Source organism: Cervus elaphus, chromosome 23, assembly GCF_910594005.1.
Source record: "Cervus elaphus chromosome 23, mCerEla1.1, whole genome shotgun sequence".
NCBI lineage: Eukaryota > Metazoa > Chordata > Mammalia > Artiodactyla > Cervidae > Cervus > Cervus elaphus.
The window spans coordinates 58,319,255-58,339,207 of NC_057837.1; the positions used below are offsets into that span (position 1 = coordinate 58,319,255).

Genomic DNA, 19,953 nt, shown 5'->3' on the forward strand with positions numbered 1-19,953 from the left:
AATATTTGCTATTCAGTCGCCAAGTTGTGTCCAACTCTTTGGGACCCCATGGACTGTAGCACGCCAGGCTACCCTGTCCCTCACCATCTCCCAGAGTTTGCCCAAGTTCATGTCCTTTGAATCAGTAATGCCATCCAACCATCTCATCCTCTGTCACCTCCATCTCCTCGTACCCTCAGTCTTTCCCAGCATCAGGGTCTTTTACCAGTGAGTTGACTCTTCACATCAGGCAGCCAAAGTATTGGAGCTTCAGCTTCAGCAACAGTCCTTCCAATGAATATTCAGAGTTGATTTCCTTTAGGAATGACTGGTTTGATCTCCTTGTAGTCCAAGGGACTCTCAAGACTCTTCTCAAGCACTGCAGTTCAAAAGAATCAATTCTTCAGTGCTCAGCCTCCTTTATGGTCCAGCTTTCACATCCATACATGACTACTGGAAAAACCATAGCTTTGACTATATGACCCTTTGTCCACAGAGTAATGTCTCTGTTTTTTAATATGCTCTCTAGATTTGTCATAACTTTTCTTCCAAGGAGCAAGCAGCCTTTAATTTCATGGCTGCAATCACCATTCACAGTGATTTTGGAGCCCAGGCCTATTTACAGCAGTTTCTTTTATACAGTACATCATGTCCAGCTAACAAGAAAAAATTCCGAAACATGCCAAACAGCAAAAATAAATAAATAAAAATTTGAAGAGAGTGAGCATCAGGAGGGCCAGGGACCTTGGAATTATCAAACAGGAGTTTAAAACAACTATGATTCATATGCTAAGAGCTCTAACAGAAAAAATAGGCAGCATACCATGTAAGCTGAGCTGGAAATCCTAAGAAAGAACTGAAAAGAAATGCTAGAGATCAATAACACTATAACAGAAATGAAGAATGCTCTGATGAATAAAGTCAAAGAAGAACCAAATGCGTAGAGAAATATTCCAGGTTTATGGATAAGAAAATTCAGTATCATCAAGGTATCACCTATAGATTCAGTGCAATTCCCATCAAAGTCTTGGCAAGTTACTTTGTGGTTACTAACAAACTGATTCTCTCTGTTTACAGAGAGAACAGAAGGCCCACAATATTGAAGGAGAAGAATAAAGTTGAGAGACTCATGCTCCCTGACTTTAAGACTTACTGTAAAGCCTTAGGGACTTCCCAGGTAGTCCAGAGGTTAAGAATCTGCCTTCCAATGCTAGGGACACAGGTTCAATCTCTGGTCGGAGAACCAAGATCCCACATGCCTCAGGGTGACTAAGCCCGGGTGTCACAGCTACTGAGCCACATACTCTATAGAGTTCCCAGGACACAACAAGGGATCCCAGGTTGCTGCAACTAAGACCCGATGCAGCCAAATAAATAAATAAACTTTTTTTTAATATACAAAATTATTAAAAAAAAAAAAAAAAACTTCAGATAGTGTGATGTTGGTGCAAGAACAGACCAACAGATCAATGGAACAGAATAGAGACCCCAGAAATAGACCTCCCAAAACACAATCAGCTGACCTTTGAAAAAGCAAAAGCAAGACAATGGAGAAAAGATATTCTTTTCAACAAATGAAGCTGGAGCAATGGGACACCCACATGCCGGAAAAAAAAAAAAAATCAAGATCCAGGCCTTACACTCTTCCAGAAATTAGCTCAAAATGGATCACAGACTTACAGGTTTAAAAAAAAAAAAAAAAAACTGTAAAAATCTTAGAGTATAACATGGGGGGAAAGTTCTGGATGACCTTGGTATGGTGATGTCTTTATAGAAAAAACACCAAAGACATGATCCATGAGAGAAACAACTGATACAGTAGGCTTCAATAAAGTTAAAACAACTTCTGTGAAAGACTATGTCATAAGCTACATAAGCTACAAACTAGGAGAAAATATTTGCAAATGTCAAATCTGATGAAAGATTTATCAAGAATACAAAGAACCCTTAAAACTCAACCACAAGGAAACGACCCAGTTAAAAAATGGACCAAGGATTTTAGCAGACACCTCAGCGAAGAAGATAATTGTCATTATTGTTCAGTCGCTAAGTTGAGTCTGACTCTTTGCAACCCCATGGTCTGTGACACCTCAGGCGCCTCTGTCTTCCACTTCCACTAAATTCATGTCCATTGAGTCAGTGGTGCCATCCAAAGATCTCATCCTCTGTTGCCCTCTTTTCCTTTTGCTTTCAGTTTTTCCCAGCATCAGGGTCTATTCCAACGAGTTGGCTCTTTGCACCAGATAGTCAAAGTACTGGAGCTTCAGCATCAGTCCTTCCAATGAATATTCAGGGTTGAGTTCTTTCTTTTAGGATTGACAAAGGTCCATCCAGTCAAGGCTACGGTTTTTCCAGTGGTCATGTATGGATGTGAGAGTTGGACTATAAAGAAAGCTGAGCCCTGAAGAGTTGATGCTTTTGAACTGTGGTGTTGGAGAAGACTCTTGAGAGTCCCTTGGACTGCAAGGAGATCCAACTAGTCCATCCTAAAGGAAATCAGTCCTGAATGTTCATTGGAAGGACTGATGCTGAAGCTGAAACTCCGATACTTTGACTACCTGATGCGAAGAACTGACTCATTTGAAAAGACTCTGATGCTGGGAGAGATTGAAGGTGAGAGGAGAAGGGGACAATAGAGGATGAGATGGTTGGATGGCATCACCGACTCAATGGACATGAGTTTGAGTAAACTCCAGGAGTTGGTGATGGACAGGGAGGCCTGGCGTGCTGCAGTCCATGGGGTCGCAAAGAGTCGGACATGACTGAGCGACTGAACTGAACTGAACTGAGTGGTTTGATCTCCTCGCAGTCCAAGGGACTCTCTAGAGTCTTCTCCAGCACTACAATTTGAAAGCATCAATTCTTCAGCACTCACCCTTCTTTATGGTCCACTTCTCACATCTGTACATGACTACTGGGAAAACCATAGCTTTAACCAGACAGACCTTTGTCAGCAAAGTGATGTCTCTGCTTTTTAATACGCTAAGTTTGTCACAGCTTTTCTTCCAAGGAGCAAGCGTCTTTTTATTTCATAGCTGCAGTCACCGTCCTCAGTGATTATGGAGCCCAAGAAAATAAACTCTGTCACTGCTTCCACTTTTCCCCCATCTATTTGCCGTGAAGTGATGGGACTGGATGCCATGATCTTCTTAGAAAGGTATACAGATGGCAAATAAGCCTACAAAAAATTATTCCCCATCATATGTCATCAGGGAAATGCGAATTCAAACAATGCTATTTTACCGAAACATGTGTAATAACTTGTTAGAATAAACATCATTTTGTTTAACACTTTAAAAAAAAAATTAGATGCCACGACACACCTATTGGAGCAGCCAAAATCCAGAACACTGACAACACCAGATATTGGCAAGGATGTGGAGCAACAGGAACTGTCATTCGTGAAAGTGTAAAACAGCGCAGCCACTTTGGAAGACAGCTTGGAAGTTTCCTGCAAAACTAAACGTACTCGTAGAGTACTACAGGACAGTCCAGCAATCGTGTTCTTTGATATTTGCCCCCAAAGAGCTGAAAGTTTATATTTACATACAAAGCTGCTCACGGGTGTTTATAGCAGCTTTACTCATAATAGCCCAACTTGGAAGCGACCAAGGCTGCCTCGAGTAGGTGGATGGATACATAAACTGCGGTGCATCCAGACAGTGGGATGTTATTCAGTGCTAAAAGGGAATGAGCCATCAAGCCATGAAAAGACACGGAGGAACTGTACATTCTCATTAGGTGAAAGAAGCCAGTCTGAAAAGACTACAGATTGTATGATTCCCACTACATGACTCTCTGGAAAAGGCAAAACTGTGGAGACAATAAAAAGATCAATGGCCTCCAAGGGTTGAGCTCGATGGAGGAATGCACAGGCACAAAACAAAAAATTTTTAGGGCAGAAAATCTCTACCTCCCTCTCAATTTTACTGAGAATGTAAAACTACTCCAAAAAAAAAAAAAACTGTTTACATAAATGAAAGCCTATATGGATACTCAAATTCAATTTAGTTTTTAAAAAGTAGTTGAGAACAGACTAGTGGACCCAGCGGGGGAAGGGGAGGATGGGACGAATGGAGAGAGTAGAATTGACGTATATACAATGCCGCGTGTAAAACAGTTAGTGTGAAGCTGCTATGTAGTGCAGGGAGCTCAACTCAGTGCTCCGTGATGACCTAGAAGGGTGGGATAAGGGGTGCAAGAGGGGTCCAAAAGGGAGAGCATGTATGTACACCTAGAGCTGATTCAGGCTTACCCGGTGGCTCAGCAGTAAAGAACCCACCAGTGATGTAGAAGACGCAGGAGACGCGGGTTTAATCCCTGGGTCGGGAAGATCCCCTGGAGGAGGGCATGGCAACCCACTCCAGTGTTCATGCCTGGAGATTCCCATGGACAGAAGAGCCTGGCTGGCTGCAGTCCACAGGGTCGCAAAGAGTTGGACACGACCAAGCATGCGGGCGTGCTTTGCTACACGGCAGATACCAACAACACTGTAAGGCAGTCATGCTCCAATCAGAAGTCAGTGATCCACCGACTTCCTGTCTGTAACACACAGCGGGCCCTGTGTACTCCTCGAGGCAGGAAGACTGGAGTGGGTGCCAGAATGTCACCCCCGCTTCCTCCCCAGAAAGGACCCCCACTCTGGATCTGGAGTACCAGGGACCTCCTCTCTTGGGAAACGTTTCCCTGACACGAATGTTTGTTGTATTATTATACTTTGCTCTCTGGGCCCTAAATGTTGATGTGTGCGAAGTCGCTCAGTCACGTCCGACTCTGTGAATTGTAGCCTACCACGCTCCTCTGTCTAAGGAACTCTCCAGGCAAGAATACTGGAGTGGGTTGCCATTTCCTTCTCCAGGGGATCTTCCTGACTCAGGGATCGAACCCTCACGTCTTATGTCTCATGCATTGGCAGGCGAGTTCCTTACCACTAGCGCCATCTGGGAAGCCCCAAATATCGATATGTTTACTTAAAATCTTACCCCACTTACTTTTTAAAGGCTTGATGTTTTTATTTGTTCTGTTTGTTCATCCAAAACTGGTATCGGGGTCCTTAGCCATGAACTTCGTGACGTTGTTGGGAAGTCCGTGATGTTGTTGGAAAGTTGTAGATGGAGATTTATGAACTTTCCTGGGGGTGGGAGCCATTGCTTTTATCATATTCACAGAAGAATCATTGACTCCACAAGGCTTGGTTTTACATCCATTATCACTCTATTAACCAAGGATTGGTACACTTTTTTTCTGTAAAGGGTTAGAAAGTAAATATTTTCAGCTTCGCAGACCAGTTTCTGTCCCAGCTACTTAAGTCTGCTGTTGAACCAGTATTCCAACCTCTATGAATAAGCATAAAATGGAAGAAATTTAAATAGTATTTCCCCTCCCCTGACATGTGAATCCTTCCTCCTCCTCCCCACACACCAGGACGGCCCTTAGCACCACACTGAAGTCAAAATGGAAATTAGGAGGCGTGTTTTATATAATGGACGTATTTAATGACATGCTGCCAATATCTTACTTTAGCTTATGAACTTGTCAGATAGTGTAAGTGTTCTCACTTATTTTAAATCATCCTGAGTGTTTGCTGACAAAAATATATGGTTAATAGGTCTGATATGAAAGCTCTGAGCTGCCTTTTTAACTCCAGATGTTGTATGATCTTAATACCTTCCTGGGGGAAGCTGACAGCACAGTGAAATGTACATGGTATATCATTGATTTTCATAAAATCCGGGATACAGTCTATTGAATTTTTCAAGCCTCGCTTCATAGAGTAAAAACAGTCCAGAAAAATAAATTTTGTCTTCTCACTGACTCCTATGATGTTTAAAATATTTAAAGATGAGCAGGATTTTGGCTCGACCTAAACACAACAGAAAGCAGTCTCCTTTAAAAAGTTGTCTTGTTTGTAGAAACTATGCGAGGCACGCACTCTTCCCTGCGTCCTGTCTCTTTAGCCTGGGTTTTCCAGGCCGATCCTGGCAACAATGACTTGCCCTCTGCTGTGTCGTTTCTCTCTCCCCTCCACAGAGCAACATGCACAGACACTCAGAAAAATGTAACTCCGGGCAGGAAAAGCCGGCCACCATGGAAAAAGAAACAACAATGAAGAAGCCTGCCAACCCAAGAGAGCCAGCCAAGGAAGACGGTACCTCGTTTTAAACCAACTGGGTTTTATTCCACAGTGGTTTCTGGTTGTACATTTCCCTGGGTCCTGGGAGTTACTGTGAAAGGGAACCCTAAGTGCCGACCCCAGCAGGCGCCTGGTCCTAGCAGTGTTGCTGCTGCCGCTGCAGTGGGTGGGTTGGAAAAGTGGGCTGTTGATAGCAGTGAGGAATCTGAGAGGAATGAGCCTGGGGGCCTGGTGGATCCACACCCCCGTCTCATGGGGTCCTGGCTGGACGTGTGAGCTGGGCGGTGACGTCCTTGGCCACCCTGGTGGACTGTCCCTGGGCCTCATGGAGTTGCTGGGCGCCGTGTCCATCTTCTGGAAATGCTACAGCAAATGACCATGTTGTTATTGTTTAGTCACTCAATTGTGTCCGACTCTGTGACCCCATGAACTCCAGCACGTCAGACTTCCCTGTCCTTCACTATCTCCCAGATTCTTCACTATCTCTCTCAAATTCATGTCCATTGAGTTGGTGATGCCATCCAACCATCTCGTCCTCTGCCTTCCCCTTCTCTTGCCATGAGTCTTTCCCAGCATCAGGGAAGTCGTTTCCAGCACTTCACGTCAGGTAACCAAAGTATTGGAGCTTCAGCTTCAGTATCTGTCCTTCCAATGAGTATTCCCAGTTGATTTCCTCTAGGATTGACTGGTTTGATTTCCTTGCTGTCCAGAGGACTCTCAGGAGTCTACTCCAGGACCACATTTGTACTGTTCTATAAACAGAAGGATTGCTTTCTAAAACGCTTACTGCCGTGCTAAAAATTCAGCAGTTACTTCCAAGATACAGTTGCACCACCTATCAATTTTAATTTCTTGGCTTTATTTTAAATATACCAACCCTGTGCCTTTTTCCCCAAGAAGCCACAGCCGAGGAGGTATCCCTGGTGAGTGGAGAGCTGTACCCAGAAGAGACGGTGCCCATTGACTTCATAGAAGCCAAGACCGAAGGCGAGGACCTGGAGGAAGACCTGAGCTGTGACATGATCCTAGCCTTGATGGATAAGTGATAGGAGGCAGGGTTCAGTCTCACAGCCACGGAATTCTTAAATAGAGTTACAAGGTTTTAGCACTGTGTTTGAAACAATTGAATTCATCATAGCGAATTATCATAGTTTTTTCTATAGCTTGTGGTAGTGCCTAGAATTCTTTGCCTATTTTCAACTGGATGTTGCAAAACATTGCAGATATTGGATGAAGGGCCCAAGTCCTGAATTGGAGGATAAAACCTCAAACCTATGAATTCGTTTGCTTGATGCAGACAACATGGCCCTTGATGAACGAGCAATAATTTTTGGATAAGAGTTATTTCCATCGTAGTATTGACTATTTAGTGTTTCAGCAAATAGTGTCAAACACGGGAAACTATAGGTTACATTGTACACACCCATGATATTTCCGATATTATAAGTTTTAACACGTAGACTACTTTTGTGTCCGTTTTTTAATATAAATAAATTTCCATAAAATTTAAGGCTAAATTTAATGTAATATAATAAAATGTAATGCTTTTAGTTAGTTTTAAGTTCAACATGAAATATCTTAATGTTATTTTAAAAACTGACTAGAAATAAGAAACTTTAAACTGGAAAATGATGAGTAAATTTTTTACTTTAGTTGATGAGCAAGACTCGATTTTAGATTTTGTATTCTTTCTTCATGTCATTATTTGGCATGTATGAAACCCCTCCCCCCATTACATTCCATTATTGCTTATTAATTACTAGATCAATTGGTCACCCTTTTGTTTTGCTAAAACACTTTTGTTTATATTTTTTAAATAATTGGCAGAGAAAAAACATAAATACCCAATAATGTGAATGTGTACCTGTAAAGAATTTGTACTTTTTTAGAGCTCCCTATAATGAGTATTTCTCTTTTGCCAATTGAATTTTCCCACAGTTGAGCAGCACGTAAAATGCCTCTTTTACTTAAAATTAACTAGTACCTATTTTTATAGTGAGGGTTTCCCATGTGCCTCAGGGTAAAGAACCCACCTGCCAATGCAGGAGACTTGGGTTCAATCCCTGAGTGGGAAAGAGCTCCTGGAGGAGGAAATGGCAACCCACTCCAGTATTCTTGCCTGGAGAATCCCATGGACAGAGGAGTCTGGTGGGCTACAGTCCATGGGGTTGCAAAAGAGCCAGACATGACAGCAACTAAACATTTATACTGAGTCATATTTTTCTTCTTAGCTCAGCAACTGCTTTTGCTGTGAACTCTTCCCCCCACCCCATATTTTAAAATCATTGATAGGCCCTAAATTCTTTTTTTTAGCTTTATTGAGATGTAATTGACAAAATTGTAAGGTTTTTAAAGTGTACCTTGTGATGACTTGATAAACAATTTGATGTACCTATACATTGTAAAAGAATTTCTCCCATCTCATTAACTAAATTCAAATTCTTAAAATGCTGATCTGCCCAAGTTCAGAAGGCCCATGTAAGGTGAACATATGGAAGCAATTTCCTAGCAGGAAAGACAGTATATTCATTTTATGACAGTGAATTAATTGAAACCACACAATAAGACTTAAATCCCATGCTCTGCTATATGCTACAATTGGATCTATTTGAACTTCTGTAACACTTTCTTATTCTTTGACTGTTGTTTAAAGATGTTTTTGCAAAACTCAATAAAATGAATTGACTTAAATTTGCTGTCTTTTGTTATGTGTGAATGACGGTTCTAAAAAATGTTTTCTTCACCCGATGAGAAGGTAGAGAAACTGGAACCCTTGTGCATTGTTGGTGAGAATGTTAAATAGTGCAGATGCTAGGTGCTATGGAAACAGTATGGTGGCTCCTCAGAAAATTAAAAATAGAATTACCACGTGATTCAGCAGTTTGGGGGATAGACCCAAAAGAATTGAAGCAGGGGATTTAAGAGATACTTGTATACCTGTGTTCACGGAAGCACTATTCATCATAGCCAGAAAGTGGAAGTAACACAGGTGTCCATGGATAGATGAATGGATAAGCCAAATGTGGTCTATCTGTACAGTGGAATATCATTCAGCCATAAAAAGGAAGGAAAATTTGACACCTGCTAAAAGGTAGATGAACCTTGAAGATATTATGCTTAGTGATATAAGCCGGTGATAAAAGGACAAATACTGCTTGATTTCACTCATGTGAGGTTCCTAGAGGAGTCAAATTCACAGAGACAGAAAGTAAGTCGGTGGTTTGCAGGTGCTGGGGGGGAGGGGGCAGGGGAGTTATTGTCTAATGGGGACAGCTTCAGTTTGGGAAGACAAGAAGGGTTGTAGAGATTGGTTGCAAAGTGAATGTAATGAACCCTACTGAACTCCACACTTAAAATGGTTAAGATGCTAAATTTCGTATCCTGTATTTTACTAAAATGTATTTTTTTTTTAATTTAAAAAGAACAGATAAGAAACGTGTTTGATAATGGTTGCCGGGGGTAAGGATGGGAGGAAGGGATAGTTGGGAGTTTGGGATGGACATGTACACACTGCTATGTTTAAAATGGATAACCAACAAGGGCCTATTGTATAGCACAGGGAACTCTGCTCAGAGTTGTGTGGAAGCCTGGATAGGAGGGGAGTTTGGGGAGAATAGATACACGCATACGTATGGCTGAGTCCCTTTGCTATCCACCTAAAACTTTCACAGTGCTGTTAATCTGCTATACTTCAATATAAAATAAAATAGTTTAAAAAGAAAAGAAACATGTTTGATAAGTGTTAAGTCCAGTTGGTACGTAGACACCATCAAAAACTTCCTGGAAACAGTCTTTTTCGTAGGTTATTTGCAGAGTTTTGAACATATACCACCTGGATGAGCTATTCGGTAGAATTAAGTTCAGATGCCTGACTTAGATTCTGTTATGTGCCCAGATTCCCACCAGCTTTGAAATTTCTCAAAGGAAAAATCCCCAAAGCCTGACTTCTGTGGCAGGAGCAATGACACAAGTGCCCACAAGAGGGCAATAGTTTCTTCCTTTTCAGACATGGAGCTGGACTCCAGTCCTCGGAGATGGCTAACACAAGTTACAAAAAAGTCTTGGTGATCCGTTTGATCACTCTCGTACCACACAGAAAGATGAATAAAAAGTTGTGTGTCTTTTAATATTAACAGGAGGGTTTCTGGCCCATTGTTCACTGAGACAGGGGCCTTTCCCAGACCTGGAAGAGAAGATATCTCGTGGGCTTGGGGTCAGGATGCCTGGAGAGAGACCGCCTTCAACACACTTCTGCTTTAAATAGTTGTGAGATCCAGCAGGAAATTATTCTGGAATGCATACCTCTTGCACAATTTAATGTCTCTGTTTGGAGGCAAGGGTGTTCAAACTGCAGCACTGTTTGACAACAGCTTTATTATATAAAAGATGCTTTTTAAACACACCTGAGGCTGTGAAGAAAGCTGAGCACCAAAAAATTGATGCTTTTGAACTGTGGTGTTGGAGAAGACTCTTGAGGGTCCCTTGTACTGCAAGGAGACCCAACCAGTCCATCCTAAAGGAGATCAGTCCTGGGTGTTCATTGGAAGGACTGATGCTGAAGTTGAAACTCCAGTACTTTGGCCACCTCATGCGAAGAGTTGATTCATTGGAAAAGACCCTGATGCTGGGAGGGATTGGGGCAGGAGGAGAAGGGGACGATAGAGGATGAGATGGCTGGATGGCATCACCGACTCGATGGGCATGAGTTTGAGTAAACTCTGGGAGTTTGTGATGGACAAGGAGGCCTGGTGTGCTGCGATTCACGGGGTCGCAAAGAGTCGGACATGTCTGAGCAACTGAACTGAACTGAACTGAGGCTTGTCTGATGCCTCTGTTGTTTGAGGTCGGTCTCTGGTGGCTCAGTGGTAAAGAGCCTGCATGCCAGTGCAGGAGACACAGTAGACTTGGGTTTGATCCCTGGGTCAGGAAGATCCCCTGGAGAAGGAAATGGCAGCCCACTCCAGTGTTCTTGCCTGGAGAATCCCATGGACAGAGTAGTCTGATAGGCTACAGTCTGTGGGGTCTCAAAGAGACACAACTGAGCAACTAGACAACAAACAGCAACAACTGAAAGAGTTCGTACCACTAGGGGGTTAGCCCTGATGGAACGCAAGCGGCTTACACTAGAAAGTTCAACAGCCTTATGAAAATGGCAGGGCTTTCTTATTTTCCAGGCATTATTTCCAGGACAGTAAGTCCCCTACACACAAACCTGGGAACTTTCAAAGATGTGAACCTGTATTCACATGGCCAATCCTGTAAGTTAGCTCACGTGTCTGGGGTATTTTGTCATGTAGCCCAAGTACCCTCTACACGTGACTGGATTTTGTGTACATTGCTCTATAATCCTGTACAGAGTACAGTAGTTTAGTATCTTTATTTCAAATCTAGGATGTCCTGTGGGTGTTAGTCTCTCAGGCATGTCTGACTCTTTGAGACTCCATGGACTGTAGCCCGCCAGCCTCCTCTGTCCATGGAATTCTCCAGGCAAGAATACTGGAGTGGGTTCATTTCCTCCTCCAGGGGATCTTCCCAGCCCAGGAGTTGAACCCAGATCTCCTGCACTGCAGGCAGATTCTTTACTATCCAAGCCACCGGGGAGCCTAGGATGTCTGGAAGAAAGGGTAAAAGCAGTGGTGATGTAGCTGGTACTACTGTACTTTTCAACGTACTGTCCTGTAAGATTTAAAGTGGGTTTTTTTTAATGTATTATTTATGTGGTAAGTATTAGAAACCTATTACAGCACAGTACTACATAGCTGATTGTGTTAGCTGGGTATCTAAGCTAACTTTGTTGGACTTATGAACATGCTCTCAGAATAGAACTCGTTCGTCAGTAGGGGACTTACTGTATAAATGTTATGCTTTTGGCTGACCTTTGATAATCTCACTTAATAGTCCCTGGAAATGTATCCTTTACAGCGATCAGTCCTTTTAGCGGGCAGTTAAGGACTTAATAGCATTGAACTTAAACACGTTCAATGAAAAGCCTTAGGACCTTTGGCTTATCAAACCAACTGTTTCTACATTTCCCCATCTTTATTTGCACTTTAATTTTAATGGGGTGTATCAGATAAAACAGATCTTAAGAGGCAGCCTCGTTCCGGGTGTGACTTAAGTAGCTTTTGCATCATTTCCAAGGCATGGCTATGACTATAAGCCTTGTTTCCATAAATCATTGTCTTTCATAGTGTGCGCAATTCAGGATGTCAAAAGACACGTGTGCTTGTTTCTCTGAGCAGTTGCAGATTAAGTGTTGTACAGGATGCTCACCATGATTGTTGAGACAAAAAATGCAGTAAAAGAAAAAAAAAACTCTTTATTGAGCCCCATTGGCCAGGAGCCAGTCACAGGAGACGAGATAGGATGGCTGCAAATAGCTGTCGTGGTAGAATACTGCCCTGCGTAGCAGCCAAATGGTTGAGCTGGAACGTGATGTCATTTCCTGTTAATGAAGGGTGACAGTTTGTAGACGAGTCCAGAGGTCGCTGATTAAAAGATTCATCCTGATAATTATTATAATTACATCCCACTGCCTGAACTACCAACATCAGGAAGGTAACAACAGAAAACAGTGCACTAGACTATGAATTGCTTTAAGTCCATCAGCTTCGGTCACTAACTCGATCAGAAAAGCTGTGTTTAAACTTTTCTGAGGTAGCCCTTTCACTTAATGACCATCTGCAAACTTTAAACACAAATCTGTTTGTAGCGAGAAGCGTGTCTAGTATTTCAAAGCATGAGAACCACTTCACCCCCTAAAAATGAGAGTAGCCGGTTGATGGCATTGGAATCATCGGTAAACACTGACAAAACAATTCTAAAAGGGATTCTAGGATTTTTCTATGACATAAGAGTATTTTGTCAGTTAAATAATTTGTCTTAAGCAGAAAAAAATAAAAACCTTTCACGATACAGGCATGCCCTAGTTTGCTGTGTAGCAAGATTTAAATACAGCTGCCTTGGGCGTCAAAAATCAATTTTAAATGAAATACAGGAACAGTTAGGCTTTTTCCATCCTGGCCGCAGAGTGTTGTTATCAAGCCTGTTGCCAACTCCCTAAATAAAGAAGCTAATATTTGAAAGTAGGAGGCTTTCAGAGGAGCGGAAGTTGAGTTTTATTGCCCAACTTAGCAGTGAAATCTCTGGAACGATTTTCGCCGGGAGGAGCCCTGGAGGCCAAAGTGTCACCTAGTGTGATGGTCTCCCTAGAAGTGGCCACAATTGCTGGCGCTCTTTTTTCAACTGTGTGCCTGGATTTTAGGATGTGATCCCAAAGCTGTTCATAATACCATAGGCGTGAACCCAACTGAATTCCCTTGGAAGCCCCAGCATGAAATGAAAGTCATGTTTTCAGGGCTTGGGAAGAGCAGACGTGGTCATGAGCGGCAGGGGGAGCCCGGCGCCTCTGCTGGAAGAGGCGGAGGGGTGGAGAGGGGGATGTCTTCGGGAACAGACGGAGTGGCTGGAGCTGCAAGTGGGCAGTGAGGATGGCTGGACAGCCCCACCTGGACTGGAGTCTGTGTCTGCAGGCGACACCCCAGCTCTTTGGGGGTGCTTCTGCTCAGCGGCAGCCTGTCTGTGCAGATGGCCTGGGTCCCCCTCGGAACAGCGTCACCTGTCACCAGGTTGGGGGGGTGGTGTGTGCGTCTCCCTGCTCTGGTCACCTGGTCCCCCATTGGCCAGCGTGGGTCCCCTCCTCTAGGGCCACCGCACAACACACTTGTCACTTGATCCTGTCCTGGGGGCGGGGGCGGAGTCCCAGCTCCTTCAAGGCCCTCGACTGACTGACCGCGGAGTTCAGAAATGTCTCTGGGCGCTGGGATTGTCCAGGAGCTTGTGAAAATCACAGACTCCCGGACAGGACACCCTGGCCCACGAAGTGAGCGGCTCCGAGTGACGCCCAAGAGCTGGCATTTTCCACTGGCAGTGCTGTGGCTGAGCCAGCTCGGCATCTCCTGCCCTCCAGGCTGCGCTGCTTCTGTGCTTTCACCGATGTTGGAAAAACTGAAGATGCTTTCACTACCAGGTCCTGAGGGTTTCACTCTGCATGGTTCTACCCCCAAAGGGCACCTCGGCAGCCCTCTGGTGGCCTGGCAACTGGCTTCTGCCCCCCTGGGAACGGAAGGAGACAGAGCTCTGGAAGCATCAGGTGACCTGTGATCTGGAGCCTGCTGGGCCTCGTCCGTGGTTCGGAACTGAGATCCCACACTCAGGTGGCCTGGGACATCTGTTTCGTGGTGGCAGAGCACCAGGGGAGGGAGACGGCAGTAAGATTCAGGGTCTGCCAACCACACAGGAGATTCTACCAGGCTGACGGTAAATGTGTCACGTAGAGAATGGACATTTGAAAATGCATTGGAGTGACTGAATTTGTCCTGTGTCGGGGTAATAACACAGACCCATTTCAGAATAAGAAAAGCTGGATCTTCTTAAAAATTATCCTTACCATGTATTGCAACAGGTAGGATAACATCAGGATGGATGGATGAATGGGTAGGTACAGATAGATACTTGCTCACATTCTTTTAAAATTTTGATTTAAAAAAATTTCTTGAAGGGACCTCCTTGGTGGTCCAGTGGTTAAGACTCTGCACTTCCACTGCAGGGGGCATGGGTTCTATCTCTGGTCAGGGAACTAAGATGCCACACCCTTCATGGTATGGCAAAAAAATAAATAAAAATAAAACTTAAGTAAGTATCTTTAAAAAAAACAAAATTTCATGAAGAATCAGAAATTAGTCATGGAGCTGTCAAACATTGGCCAAATAGAAATTAGTTTACTAATCACAATGTTTTATCTACATGAGCTGGATAGTAGAATTGCCAGTGCTATTTTCCAACACTGTATTTTTTTTTACATGTTTTTGATTTTTGAGGTATAACTTACAAATAGTAAAAGTTCCCCTTTCAAGTGCACAATTCTGAGTTTTGACAAGAGAACTGTCATGTAAACACCACCCTAAGCCCCACAGTGCCCCTTTGTTCCTACCCTGCTCCTGGCCCACAGCAAAAATTGGTTTCTTTCTGCCCCGACAATCACCATTTCCAGAGCGTCCTATAAATGGAATCACATGTTTCTAATCAAATACACTATATTTTCGAGCCTGGCTTCTTTCATTCAAGGTAATGACTTTGAGATTTTGCCTTACTGTTTCCTAGATTATTTGTTAATTTATCTTTATTATGGGGTAATATTCCATTGTATGGCTATTCCAAAATTTGCTTCTCTATCCACCAGGTCAAGGACATTTGAGTTGTTCCCACTTTGGGTAGATTATGAATAAAGCTATTATAAAACATTTGTGTACAGGTTTTGTGCAAATCTATATTTTCATTTCTCCTGAGGTGAGATCTCTGGGTCATAAGATAGATGTGTGTTTACCTTGGTAAGAAACTACCAAACCAGTTCTCAAAGTGGACGCACCTGTATTCCCACCAGCCAGGTGTAAGCGGTCAGGTCACCCCACATCCTGGCCATCACTTGGTATTATCAGGGTTTATTTGGTTTTGTTTTAAGCTGTCCTAATAGGTATAGTGATATCTTACTGTGGTTTTGGTTTGTACTTTATTAATAACTCGTGAGTCTGAAAAACCTTTCCATAGACTTATTTGCCATCTACACATCTTCTCTAATGAAATATCTGGTCAAATCTTTTAACTATTTTTTCAATTAGTTTGAGAGTTTATAGATTCTAGACACAGATTCTTTATCAGACATATGCTTTGCAAATATTTTCTCTCTGTCTTCTCTTTTCATTCCCTTAATAGTGTTTTTCAAAGAGTAGGTTTTTCTTTTAATTTGATAGTGTCTAATTTATCCTTTTCTTGGGATGAATCATTCTTTTAGTATCTTGGCTAAGACATCTTTGCATAATGCAGGGTTACAAAGATTTTTTTCCACTAGGTTTAGTTCCAAAGTTTCATAATTTTATGCTTTGCATGGGAGTCATGGATCTATTTTGAGTCAAATTTTGTTTATGATACAAGGTGTGGATCAAGGTTTCTTTTTCACACATGGATGACCAATTGTTCCAGCACCATTTGTTGAAAAAACTATCCTTTGTCCATTGAATTCCCTTTGCAGCTGTGTTGAAAGTAAATTGGCCACACATGTGGGATCTATTTCTGGATTCCACTCTGTTCCACTGATCCAGGCTTTCATCAGTACCACACTGTCTTGATTACTGTAGCTTTATAGTAAGCATCGAAATTAGAAAATGAGAGTCTTCCAAAGTTGTTCTTTCTCCAAATTGTTTTGCTTATTCTAGATCTGTTGCCTCTCCAAGTAAATTTACAAACCAGCTTGTTGATTTGTACCAAAGATGTACAAATTCCTACATTTTGTTGGACAAAAGTACATTTTGGAAGGGAAGACTTTACAGACTTGTTTGGGAAGAATCTATCATTTTAACAATATTGAGTCTTCTGAATCCCATGAACAGAGGAGCCTGGCAGGCTAGAGTCCCGGGGTCACAAAGAGTCAGACATGACTGAGCAACTAAGCAAGCATGCACTGATTCATGAACACAGTATATCTCTCCACTTGTTTAGGTTTTTAATTTCATTTATCATTGTTTTATAGACTTCAGTGTACAGATCTTGCACAGATGTTGGAATTTATACTCAGTTTTTGGTGAGATTTTTCTTTTTTTTTTTTTTGGTACTATTGTAAATTGTGCTGTTTTTAGAATTTCAACTTCCTACTGTTCATTGCTAGCACAGAGAAATATTGTTGAGTTTTATATATTGACCTTGTATCCTGCAACGTTACTAAACTCACTTATTATTCATTCTCGCAATTTGTTTGTAGATTTCTTGGTGTTTTCTAAATAGACAGTCATGCCATCTGCAAATAGAATGATTTTATTTTTTTTTCCCCTCTCCAATCTAGGTTTTTATTTTCTTGCCTCATTTTACTTGTGAGGGCCTCCAGTATGATGTTGAATAGGAGTGGTGAGAGTGGACATCTTTTTCCAGTTCCCAATTTAGGGGGTGAGGATCGAGCTTTTTGCCATTAACTAAGATGTTAGCTGTAGATGTTCTGTGGATGCCATTTAATGTATTGAGGACATTTATTCCTAATATCAGTTTGCTGAGAATTAATCATGAATGAGTACTGAATTCTGTCAAATGCTTTTTCTATATCAGTTGAGATGATTCTATGCTTTGTCTATATCTGTCAGTGCTTTAGATTACATTGACAGATTTTCCAATGTTGAACAGCCTTGCATTCCAGGATAAACTTCACTTGGTCATGATGTATTATACATTTTATATTTTGCTGAATTTGACTTGATGATATTTTGCTGAGGATTCTTTTACTTATGTATACTAGCAATGCTGGTCTATAGTTTCCTTTTCCTCTAATATCTTTGGTATTAGCATATGCTAGCCTCAAGAAATGAGTTGGGAAGTGTTCCCTCTTCTTCAATTTTCTGGAAGAATTTGTGTAGAATTAGGATTATTTCTCCCTTGAATGGTAATATTTACCAGTGAAGACATCTGGTCTGGAGCTTGCTTTGTTAGAAAGTTTTAACTATACATTCCATGTCTTTAATAGTTATGGTTAACTATTCCTTCTTGAGTGAGTTTTGGTTTTCTAGGTCTTTCAGGCATTAGTCCATTTCACCTAAGCTGTTAAATTTTAGGACATAACATTGTTTGTAACCTTTCTTTACCATCTTTTTCATGCCTGTAGAGTCTTAAGCCAGAGAAGGCGATGGCACCCCACTCCAGTACTCTTGCCTGGAAAATCCCATGGACGGAGGAGCCTGGTAGGCTGCAGTCCATGGGGTCACGAAGAGTCAGACATGACTGAATGGCTTCACTTTCACTTTTCACTTTCATGCATTGGAGAAGGAAATGGCAACCCACTCCAGTGTTCTTGCCTGGAGTATCCCAGGGACGGGGGAGCCTGGTGGGCTGCCGTCTATAGGGACGCACAGAGTCGGCCACGACTGAAGCAACTTAGCAGCAGCAGCAGCAGAGTCTTTAGTAATGTTTTCTCTTTCATTTCTAATACTGCTAATGTTTATCTTCTCTCCTTTAGTTATTATCTGTCCGGCTAGAGGTTTATCAATTTTGTTGGCCTTTTCAAATAGTCAGATTTCTGTTTCATTAATTTTTCTCTTTAATTTTTTCTGATATTAATTACATTGCTTTCTGCGCTTATCTTTATAATTTCACTCCTTCAGCCTGAAGTTGCCATTCTTCTAGCTTCTTAAGGTAGAAGTTTGGATAATTCGTTTGAGATGTTTTTTATTTTCTAACATAAGCACTTGACATTATGAAACTCCCTCTCAGCGCTGCTTTAGTTGCATTTTACAAATCTTGATATATTCTTATTTTTAGTCAGTTCAGAATATTTTCTACTTTCCCTTGAGATTTCCACTTTGACCTAGAAGTGCATTTAATTTTTAAATATTTGGGAATTTCCCAGATACCTTTCTGTTTGTGAACTCTAGATTTATTAACTTATGGTCAGAGAATGAACACTGTATGCTCTCATTCCTCTTAAATTTGTTAGGGTTTGTTTGGTTGCCCAGAATACGGTCTGTCTTGGTGACAGTTCCATGGGCACTTGAGAAAACTGTGTATCCTGTTACTGAGTGGCCTGTTCTAATGTGTCACTTAGATCACATCACTGACGGTGCCATCCAGGTCTTTTCTATCCTCACTGATTGCTTGTCTATTTTTTCAATAACTTAGAGAAGAGTTTGAGGTCAACCAGAATTGTGGATTTGTCTATCCTTTCAGTTTTTGCTTTGTGTATTTTGAAAAGGCATATTGTCGTTCAGTTGCTCAGTCATGTCCGACTCTTGGCGACCCCCATGGACCGCAGCACGCCAGGCTTCCCTGAACTTCACCATCTCCTGAAGTTTGCTCAAACTCATGTCCCTTAAGACGATGATGCCATCCAACCATCTCATCCTCTGTCACCCCCTTCTCCTCCTGCCCTCAGTCTTTAGAGACTTCATGTTAATAAATGCTGCACCCATCACTTGCTAAAATCATTTTGCAAAGCTGCAAGTTGTTAAGAAATGGGTGCTCAGAATAAAGGCTTTGAACTTTAGGGCCACTGGGAAGGGCAGAGTCTTCTTCATTGCCTGAGGCAGAGCATCTGAGCTCAACTACCAGCTGGGCCTCTCAGTCCTCCAGGGGTCAGAGATAACTGGACAAGAAGGGTTGATTCCAGGGTGGGGCACAGGGTCTGTGCTCAGGATCCTACCCCACCACCAGGTGGTCTTGGACACTGATTGCCTCAAGTCAATCAACCTTCATAAATGGGCTGTCCGCGCTAGATGCTGGTGAAACCAAAATGTGAATCTTGCTCCAAGGATGACTATAACCCCTCCTTCCTGGTACTCAAGGCTCCTGAACAGCAGATGGGGCCCCGCATGTGTTATCAGGCCTCCTTTCAGCACTATGCTGGCAAATGTTCAACCACAATTTGGAGTGGGGGAGGCCCATTTGCAGCACTTGCCAATTTCCATGGTGTGAATACTCCCAACCATGACGGGTTTCAAGCTACCAGCCTGACTCCCTTTGTGTGGAGCAGGGAGACACAGAGGCATACACTGTCCAAAGCATTTACACCGCACGGAGACAACAGAGATAAATAACCGCAAGGGCATGGATAATGGTAAAGTGTACTGAGGGATTTTCCTCCTGGTTCAGTTGATAAGACTTCACTTTCCACTGCAGGGCTGCAGAGGGTGCGGGTTCAATCCCCACTTGGGGAGACAAGATCCCACATGTCACAGGGCCAAAAAAGCAAAACATAAAAGAGAATCAATACTGGAACAAATGCAATAAAGACTTTAAAAATGGTCCACATC

General features: G+C 42.4%; 1 protein-coding gene across 1 annotated transcript in view; it reads left to right on the forward strand.

Moving 5' to 3' along the window:
* Positions 1-7,263, forward strand: part of CTCFL (CCCTC-binding factor like) — a 36,955-nt gene extending 29,692 nt beyond the window's left edge. The window contains exons 11-12 of the mRNA XM_043884188.1: positions 6,010-6,127; positions 7,010-7,263. Of these exons, the coding sequence (XP_043740123.1) occupies positions 6,010-6,127; positions 7,010-7,158 (267 nt within the window). The 3' untranslated portion in view covers positions 7,159-7,263. The remainder of the gene's footprint in view (positions 1-6,009; positions 6,128-7,009) is intronic.
* Positions 7,264-19,953: the final 12,690 nt, after the last annotated feature.